This window comes from Periophthalmus magnuspinnatus, chromosome 23 (genome assembly GCF_009829125.3).
Source record: "Periophthalmus magnuspinnatus isolate fPerMag1 chromosome 23, fPerMag1.2.pri, whole genome shotgun sequence".
NCBI lineage: Eukaryota > Metazoa > Chordata > Actinopteri > Gobiiformes > Gobiidae > Periophthalmus > Periophthalmus magnuspinnatus.
The window spans coordinates 18,377,386-18,387,366 of NC_047148.1; the positions used below are offsets into that span (position 1 = coordinate 18,377,386).

At 38.1% G+C, this 9,981-nt stretch overlaps 1 protein-coding gene across 1 annotated transcript; it reads right to left on the reverse strand.

Annotated features, from left to right (window-relative positions):
- Positions 1 to 699: 699 nt before the first annotated feature.
- On the reverse strand, positions 700 to 4,013 carry arid6 (AT-rich interaction domain 6). Its single transcript, XM_055231397.1, has 6 exons — positions 3,886 to 4,013; positions 3,051 to 3,207; positions 2,647 to 2,699; positions 2,455 to 2,552; positions 2,214 to 2,361; positions 700 to 1,948 (listed from the first exon to the last, which is right to left on the reverse strand). Exons 1-6 carry the CDS (start codon positions 3,898 to 3,900, stop codon positions 743 to 745), a joined length of 1,677 nt encoding a protein of 558 aa, XP_055087372.1. The 5' UTR covers positions 3,901 to 4,013; the 3' UTR covers positions 700 to 742.
- Positions 4,014 to 9,981: the final 5,968 nt, after the last annotated feature.

Genomic DNA, 9,981 nt, shown 5'->3' on the forward strand with positions numbered 1-9,981 from the left:
TTAACTGTATTAGATGTGTACAGCTTTATGGCGATTACATCACATCACGTCTCTCTCTTCACCAGTCTGGAAATAGAAATACTGAAGACACGTATGCCAAAGCTTTCATGTTCAGTTCACGTTTTGCTGATTATGTTACGTTATTATGTTATGTTGTGCTTATTTATTTTTCCGACATGGCCTGACATAATTATTTCTAAATTTAAAAAGCCATTATTATAGATATGAATTTGCATGTCATCATGAAATCACTGTCATGGGTGTGTCGATCCAGTGCCACACCTAGATTCCTGCCAAAGTGCTTAAATATAGGAATAAAAACAACAGACATAATACTAACAAAAGACTCTAATTATGTGTCAGGATAATGCATTCTTTTAAGGGCAGACTAAGGAAAGAAAAAAACATGGTTTACAGTGCTGGCTCTGGCTCAAGTATCTTCTTCACACGGACTTTTTCTGATGCCATCTTACTGACGCAATTTGAGTGTCACGAAATGTCAGTATTGTTTTGTTTAAGTCTCGAAGAAGGAGACATATGTAGAAGTATTTTGAGAAATATGTTGCTACCTTATTACATAAATACAGTGCCTTTCGTGCATAAGATTTTGATTTTTCTTTTCTGTTTGAAATAATCTACAAAATAGTGATAATTGTATTTTATTTAGAATAGAATAGAAACATTAATAAAACAGTTCTGTACAAATATAATGCAATCTGTGGAGTTGATTGGAGTGGTGGTGTCACGCAGAGTTCGAGATGATTTTCTTGAGTTTCATCACTTCTTCAGGGGTCAGTTGCAGCATAGAAACCGGCTTCTGCATTAGACCCTCTGACTCAGTTTGCTGCTGCTGCCTGTGCTCTTTAGTTACATAAGGCTTAGGTGTTCTGTGGTCCTGTGGCAAAACGGGTGGATTGATGATAACGTTAGCTTGCTTAGGGAGTGTTGGTCCGCTTCTGCTTGTCATACCCCAGCCCTCTATAGGCACGCTTTTAATGTTGTATGGCTTGTTCGCGTCATTGAATACATAAACATCTCTGCTTACTGCGTTTCTCAGCGTACCAAACGTGGGCTTATGATTGCTGCATTGATACTGGCTCGGAGATCTCTGACTTGGCATGTGTCGTGGATTTTCTTCATCTGACTTGCTCTGCTTTATCTCAAAGGTCAAGTTTGCCGGCGTCGTCTCGGTTACTGTACTTTTTCTAGTGTTTTCCTCCTGAATTAACAGCTGTCTCGAGGCATTCAAAGTGGCTTGGGGACCATACATTTGGAGCCAATTATTAAACACCGAAAGGGGTATTTCAATTTCCATTCTTCCTCCCTTTTCTCCAGTCGAGGATATTAACTCATTTATACAGCTGACTTCAGGACTGTGACATCTCTCACTTGCTGCCTTCTTGTTTTGCTCGGGATCGGTGCTAATATCTGGAGACTTTGGAGTTGGAGAGTCTTTTACGCTGCTGAATAATGATGTTTCAGCCGTAGCTGCCCCACCGTCCTCTGCGTCACTTTTCACATTAGTATTCAGAGATGTGTATAAAGGGGAGGGTTTATTTAAAAACTTTGGGTTCTTATTGGATGATGGTGGGGCAAAGGAAGACGCAGGACTGGTTGTAATATCCCTGTTCGGAGATTTGACGCTCAAGTTGAGAGGTTCTGACAGCCCCGTTGAGGTCTCATACCGCTTGGCCAGGTAACGGAGATGCTCCAACGGGTCTTTAAGGTGGTCCGAGCAATTAGGCGACGGAGGTGGGCGTTCTGTGAGGTTGGGTAAGGCGGGGGTGCAGCTTAAGTACACAGGTGGGGGTGGTACGGGCAGCCGTGGGGAAGGCAGGAGCGATTGTGGGAGTGGAGGATAGGGGTAAGGAGGGTAGTAGAATTTGGCATAGGAGGGGCTTAGAGGAAACAAGCCTGAGTGATGCTCCGACAAAACTTCTGGGGGACTCTGAAGAAGAAGAAAATAACAATAATAAAATATTTAATTGTAGTGCAGCGTGTTATAATCTAATTGTGTTATGCGTAACTAACTGGTGTATCAGAAATGAATAGTTTGTTATTTCATTATGTTCTTTTAACATTTAATTGCATGGGGTAATAACAGTGCTGTGTAACTAAATAAATAAATGGGTGTGAGACTCGATCAAATGTTTTTTTCCAACAATGCAAGCAGGAAAAAATAACAAACTAAAAGGAGTTATGTAAATCTGTACCTGCAAAGGGAAGAGCACAGGTCTGCGTTTGGCAGGCAGTGGGCCGTCCTCTTCATTTTTCCCGTAGCCCACATAGTGATAGTGCCTTGGCTGCTGCACTGCATTGAGATGCAGGCCTTTGATGTGACACTCATACGGCAGCAGTAATCTGTAAATCAGGATTGTATATTGAAGGCGTTAAGAAAACATTTTTTGAGTGTGTATCTGGTATAGATAAACAGAGCTTTATTGTTGTACTCACTTTTCATAGTGGCGCCGGGTGCATGTGGCTGCGCTTGTGCTGCGAGGATTTCCTCCCAGAGTGTTGTAGACCTGCTTCCAGAGCTGCTGAGCGGTCACCTAAACATATATAGCTCTATTATACTGCTATATCACTACTACTACTACTATTATGAAGAACAACAATTGTATAAAATCAAGTACTGAAGCTTACCTGGTGATAACCCCCCAACTCTTTAACTGTCTTGAACATCACGTACAAATCAACTGTCAAAAACAAATAAATATTAATATTAAAATTGCATAGTGCTCAAGAGAACTCCAAAGACGTGTGTACTGTACTTAAGAAACATCTAAACATTACATTCTTAGTTGTTCATTATTTGCAGAAAATGCATACAATGCTGGAAATCTGATCTCTAAAATGTTGTCCTGCAGTAGATAATATTACATAGAAATTCATTTAGCAAGTGACGTTATCCTCGACCTGTTTCCCCAAAAGGTTGTAAGATCTTTTAAAACCCAGATTTTTTTACTTTTCGTATATTTCCAGCTTTATTGAAATATAAATTCATAGTACAGTACTGCATGTAGTAACAGGAAGGGGTTACAATGTACTTTGTTTGAAGCCCAGGTGTGGGATCCTCTCTATCGGTGTGTCTCGTTTCTTCATAAAAAGGTACAGTTCTTTAAGAAAATGTTCTTCTGTGATGTCTTCAGTTGGTCTGTTCCCTCTCTCCTCTTGGATCTCTTTCTGTAGCATCTCTGTTTGTCTCTAGGAACAGTAATAACACGTGTATTAGACCAAAAGTACATTTAAGTGGCCATTCATCACAGTTTGGTAAACTACTTTGACAAATAACAAATGGGGCTGTATCAAATGAACACATATTTGCAGTGTACATTGTAGAGGTGAGTCCTAGGGTTGGCACAAAGGCCCATTCATATAAGAAACAACAGTCACACCATTCATTTTGTGCACCCTTTTTTATACAATAAAGGTCATGACCAACATTTGGGTCAACATGTGTGACAAATGAAGTGAATTCTTGCATTTGTAATTATGACCAACTACATCAGCTATATTCATTCAAAGCATTGAGTGCAGAGGCAGTGTAGGCAGTGCAGTGTATAATGGTTTAAATTTTACTAATTTAAACCATGATACATGATTCAATATGATACATGAAGTGTTTATTTCACCAAATGTCACATGCTCAAACCTTCAAACTTACTAACACGGAGACCATGTGACTACATTTAGTCACACTAAATGCACTAAATGCAGGACCGGGGCCTAATAAAATTGCTTATTAATGAATCCTCAACATTTAAAAACAGTTGCTGTCAATATTTAGCATTAACTGCCAAATATAACTCAAAGCAGCCGTTTCTACTTGTCTCTTAAGTAATTGTGTAATAATCTTCTAAATGAAAATGGAAGTGCTCTTACCTGGCTGTCCATCATGTGGAGTTTACTCTCATATTATTGGAGTTCTGTGTGAAGGTGCTGTTTGGCTCAATGCGGCTCCGATCCTTCTGGCATGTCTATAGCAGTAGTTTCTGTCTTCACTGTTTGTTTGGCAACATAGGGAAATGAACGAGGGGGTGTTTACTCCTAACGTCTTCCTGCCGAGATTTTTATCGACAGACCAGTTTGACCTGCTCTTAGTCTGGCATTCAGAGGTTGCACATCACAGTTGAATGAGGAACTTACAACAACAATTCAGATAAATCAAACATAAAGCAACAGAAAGTAATTTTACTTATGTTTTAATATTAATATCAACATCTCCTGGAAGAACATAGACCAATTATTTTGACACTAATGCGTCAAATAAATGGTACATCCATTGAAAGAGTCAACACTTATAAATATCTTGGATTTTTGGCTTGTTGAAAACTTGTCCTTTAAAAAACATATCTCAGAATTATGTAATAGTTTAAAATCTAAATGATCATTCTATTACAGAAACAAATATTGTATCCCAATGAGTTACAGAAAAGAAATAGTGCAAGCAACCTTCCTGTCCGTACTGGATTATGGGGATGTGGTGTATGTGCAGACTTCAGCCTCTGCTTTGAAACCACTGGATCCACTATTTCACTCGGCCCTTCGCTTTGTTACAGGTGATGGATTTGTAACTCATCACTGTGTCTCTATGAAAAAGTGGGTTGGCCATTACTGTCTGTTAGAAGAGAACAGCACTGCATTAAGTTTATCTATAAGGGATTACTTCAAAAACTGCCAGAATACCTCACCTGCTTGTTAATTATTGATACCAGAACATTTAACACCAGATCACATGATGCATAAGGCTAAGGAAGAGCCACAGCAGAACTGAGACGGGAAAGAGGCTTTTAGCTGTTTTACTCCACAAAAATGGAATATGCTCCAAGGAAAAGCAAAACTGGACACGTTGGTGACACAATTGCAATTTAATAATCTGATAACAAACTTTTATACACACACCTGCACTTGTTATTGATGTTTTTTATGGACGTATTTGTTTTGATTGTTTTTTCGGTTTGTGTTGTATTTTAAACAGGGCACCCATGAAAAAGAGAGCCCAAGTGCTCTCATTGGGTCCCCCTGTATAAATAAAGATAAATAAATAAAATACCATTGGTACATTGACCAATCCTCATAATAACAGGTGCACTGCACAGACAGGTGAGGCTGGCAAATTTAATTTTGTTGTCATACTATTCATAGTAATTGAATCCTGGCTTATCAGCCTTTGGACTTGACATTCAGTGTATTAGATGTGGTTTATCAAATTTATGAATTGACAGAACAGATCAATAATAGAAGCAATGTTTTGATGTGCTCTAACCCTGACCCAGCCACAAAGCTGACCCTACATGCTCACAGTCAAAGCTGTTTAAGCAGAGGCAGCAGAGGCCGCAGACTCACTACAGCACTGTGTCTGCAACTGTCTCAAACCTCTGTCTCCCATAACATCTGGAGAACAGTTCAACAAATACAGGTACTGAGTGGTACATCTGAACACCACACTTATAGTCTGTTCTTTGTGGTGATATGTTTTAGTCTCCTATGACTTTTGACATGAATGAAATGAGGTAAAGACAGAATGAAGTAAATGAGAAGTGATGTCCCTCATGATGTGGAAATGACAGGTCTGCACATCAGCACCACACACATGACACGGCAAGTTATTCACTGTGAAATTTGAGGAAATGCAAATGGAACCCAAAAGATGAAATAGACTAATGTTGAACTACATTCCTCATGTGCTCTATAAGGAAAAGGCGTGGAAAAAATGTGTAAAAAATGTTTATATATAGTGCAGTATAGTATAGTACAGTTTCTGTACGTATCCTGTTGCATTGAAAAAAACAGGTTTGAGAGCAATAGGTGCTAATCTGTAAAACCCTCATTGTCATGTGTCAAAGCCAATTAAAGACAGGTTGTTAGTTTGAACTTGCTTGAGTTCAGACAACATTTAGCGGCGACAACTCAAAAGGGGCCCGGTGTAAATAACTGAATAACATCCATCAATAGCAGCAGCAAATCTCACACCACAAGAATGAAGATATTAATTATATGTGCAATCCTCAGCTGCCGCCAAAGACTCTCCCATTAAACACACACATAGTGTGCATGTGTGTATTTATGAGTGTATGTCCATGAAACACAAAGGATCCAAACATCAAATCAGAAAAGAAGCAAGACATGAATCCATTACACCCGTCTCTTCATAACAGCAGTACTTTGTGTTTATATCTAAAATTACTTCTTTTACTTTTCTTGTCCATTCCATAGGCCAGCACCACATGTTGTAATAAACATTTTACACATTTTATACATTTTTCCCAAAGACTAAAAAAAAATTCAAATATTACATCACGGAGGCTAATCAGCTTTGTGATGACTAATATCCATAACACAGTTGTTTTGAGTCCAAGAAGCACATTTAAAATGCAAGATTCAGCTAAATGTTTTAATAACTTGGTGGTTTATAAAGTTTCAGAAACAGATTTTAAATAAAATGAAAGGTCTTGTGGTCATTAGTGATGATCAGCCCAAGCTTTCAGACTTTTAATATGACTGTTTTTAGAAAAGTTTATGGAAAAATGAATGAGAAATGTACTTCCAGAACCAAGTGGTGGGCAGTCACTGTGGAGCTCCATTACCGGTGTAATACTTGACAGTATCAACATTGTACACTCACGTACCTTCTTGAGTAATTCCTCCTTTTTATATATACTTTTATTTTACTTTTGAGTGCCAGTTATAGTTTGCAAATCAATTTTGAAGATTCATATGGTCAAAAAATAAAAATCACTTTTTTGTTGCTCTGGACAGTTAGTAGTTTAGTAGATGTGAATGTAAGTCAGAGCAGGGACTGATAGTTTTCAAACAACGGAAGATCTTACATTTTCATTTTTATCATATCCTATTATTTAAGGAACTGTAATTGACTTTTATCTATTCAAAGGAGACTAATAATGTAATAAAGGACACATATTATATAAAATGTACTTTTTGAGATTTTAATAAAATAAAGGTGTTCCCTTGGCTCATCAAAACCTAACTCAAATTTGTATTTTGATTGATTTGTGCATGTTTGAATAATCCTGTATTGTCCGACATTCACCAACCCCTGTCTCTGCCCCTTCACTGTATTTACTTCAGTGAATTAAAGAAATCACTCTGGGTCATGCAGGTAGAGTTAAATAATGTCACATAGCCACATTTCAACAATAAAAAATGAAAACCTGCTTCTTGTTATAGAGCAGGGATCTCTCAGTTCTGCGTTTTTGAAAAAACAATAGGTCTTTTTTTGCTGAAGCTGTTCTAGATCAGTATTGTAGTTTACACATAACAACATGCAAACAATTTATTCACATATGAATTATAGTGTAGAAGTATATATACAAAGCATAGAGTAACAGACTGTTTTTATTATAGCCTATGGAGATTCAAGTTTTCAAAGAACTGGCTGTAAATTACCCGTCATTATATTGTGATTAATATTCCATTGTGTCATAACTGTTTGTTTTTATTAGAGGATGACACATGTCACAGCAGTTCTGAGATTGTGCAGTGTAGGCATGCACGGTGTGTGGGGCTGGGTGCAGAGCTGTGCTAAGGGCAGTTAGGTGTTCATAATGTTATCAGATCAGATCAACCGCTGCGCCTTTCAAATGTTCAGAAATATATTGGTGTCTCTTTTGTGCAGCTTAAAACTGTTATTGCACAAAAGGATTTAGTGATGCTAGTTTATCCAAACAATGTATGTGTGTGTAAAGATGAGTCAGTGCCTTCCATAGGAAATAAAAACAAAAATGACAACTGCTTGTGACATGGGGTGAGTCAAACTGTTAATTAGATATTGTGAGAGGCATTTATGTATTTGTCATCCCTTTTTAATATTACTATTCAGACCGTTTGTCCTTTTGTGTACAACATGTGTGTGTATTTTGTGTCTAGACCAGGCCCAACAGGCTCAGTCAAGTAGGTTGGTTTCATAGCCTCAATAAAATGTCATTCCAACACTCAATTATGATTTATTTTTCTACCTATTATTTAGAGTTTCATTGCTGTTTGTCTTATGCAACCAGTGTCAGTAACCAGTCGGTCACTGGCTATCAGGTATAATTATTGGGTGTGACTGTGTCTGACATTTATTGTAATCCAATAAACTCGTTTTTCTCGTTGTGTTGTCCTAAACCTCTGATTATGGGATTTGCTGAGAGATGTGTATGAGATATGAGAATTGATATGAAGAATTATGTAATTGTGTTAGCTGACCACATAGTGGCGCTGTGGCACAAGTGTGCATTTTACTGTAAGAGCACACAAATTAGAGTTCAAGATGTTGGTTTGAAATTGCCTCTTTTCATCACAGTAGTTCTTTTACATTTGCAGCATACCTATGGAAATGCTCTGTGCTAAGTGTGTGCTCCGTCCTAAGGTCTGCAGAGTAAAACACAAAGGACATGTTTGACTTGTTTAGGTGTTTAGTCCAGCAGATGAAGAAACCTTTTCAGCTCTTACCCATTTTACATGTGCACTTGAATTCTGCTGGTTTGCTGGGGAAGCTACAGCTATGATAGTGACAGGGTTTTATGATGGTGACAGGGTTCTACATGTGATGGTGAATGGGCAAAGGTTAGCTGTGTTATCATCTGCTGGTTTGGGGCTGTGTTATCATCTGCTGGTTTGGGGCTGTTATCATCTGCTGGTTTGGGGCCATTAAAAGGGACATGATTTTTAAACTTTGAATTGAATGAGACTCTGCTGATGGTGTTCAGGTAGTGGGGAATGATGAGATCCTTCATCTAAAAGCTGGGGATGGATCAGACTTCACACTCTCATCATTTAGAAAATAATGATATAATGTCTTACAAATGACAGTGTCCATTTCACAGATCAGTTCATCAGAGACAGTTTATGGTCATGAGCACAGTAATAGTATTGATTAGCGTGTTGAAAATATCCCGTAAATATCTTCACTTCTGTTTATACCCATTTTCTTAGTTCACGTTCACATGCAGTCGGCAAGTCTCACTGGATTGGAAGCTCTTTGTGGTAGAAATTAAATTGGTTGGATGAAAAGAATCACATAGAAGTTGTTGTTTTTTTTTTCTAACTTTCAAGGGGAGTAGCGCTCTGATGTTGCTTTCACACCTTGATCATGTCAGGCATGGAGATATCTAATTATACCAGCTTATTTTCCACTGTGCTGTGTATATTGGAGGGGACAGCTTTATTATATGGACACAGAAGACGTAAGCACGAGTTAGCAGGGAGCCTTTGTATACTGCACCTCTATTTACTTGGACTGACTATAGTGTGCCTTCCCTTCAATTAGAGACTGTTTTGGGTAATTCTACCCCCTGCTCAGGTTGTTGTAAAACTTCATTGCAGTGCTTATCCTTGTGCCATCTCACTTGTCATTGTTATGGCTGAGCATGTCTGTAAGCTAAATGCCACTTTACTTTAGATAACATTAACAATTTCAAGACCAGTGGTTCTGCTGTTAAAAAGGGATAAAAGGGGTTAAAATTTGAACATTTTTCATTTCCTTGCATAAACTGCATAATGAGCGTGGTATCTGTGAACAGTGCGTTTGTCCAGTGAATCTGTTACATTATTATATGACACAAACTGCACATTGTGACATACTGTTCTGAGTTGAATACTTGTAGCAGCAAACTCTTTGTTTTATTCAGAATTACTTTAAATGTGCAGAAAGCGTACTGAATAATGTAGTGGCCTGTAGTGGTCTGTGTTTCTGAGCAGCAGATTCACAAGCAGACCTCATTATACCAGCCAACATATAGTGCACAGTCTGCTCTCGGGACATTTACTCTACAGCATGTTACAACAGAAAGCTGTCACTTCATATGCAGGGTTTGTAGCAAAAGCCTGGTGCATGCAACAAATTAATTTATAAAATAAAATCTCATTACGTCTTGCTGAGCTGAGCCTCCGTCAAACTGATTATAATTGTTTTTCCATCTGATATTGACCCGCCATAGTCAGGACTGAGCTAATCCTGTTTCTGTTTAAAAATTA

Coding starts and splice junctions, on each gene's coding strand:
- arid6 (XM_055231397.1), bottom strand. Junction 2,553..2,646: donor AGTTGGGGGGTTATCACCAG/GTAAGCTTCAGT, acceptor ATATATGTTTAG/GTGACCGCTCAGCAGCTCTG. Junction 2,362..2,454: donor ACCCGGCGCCACTATGAAAA/GTGAGTACAACA, acceptor CCTGATTTACAG/ATTACTGCTGCCGTATGAGT.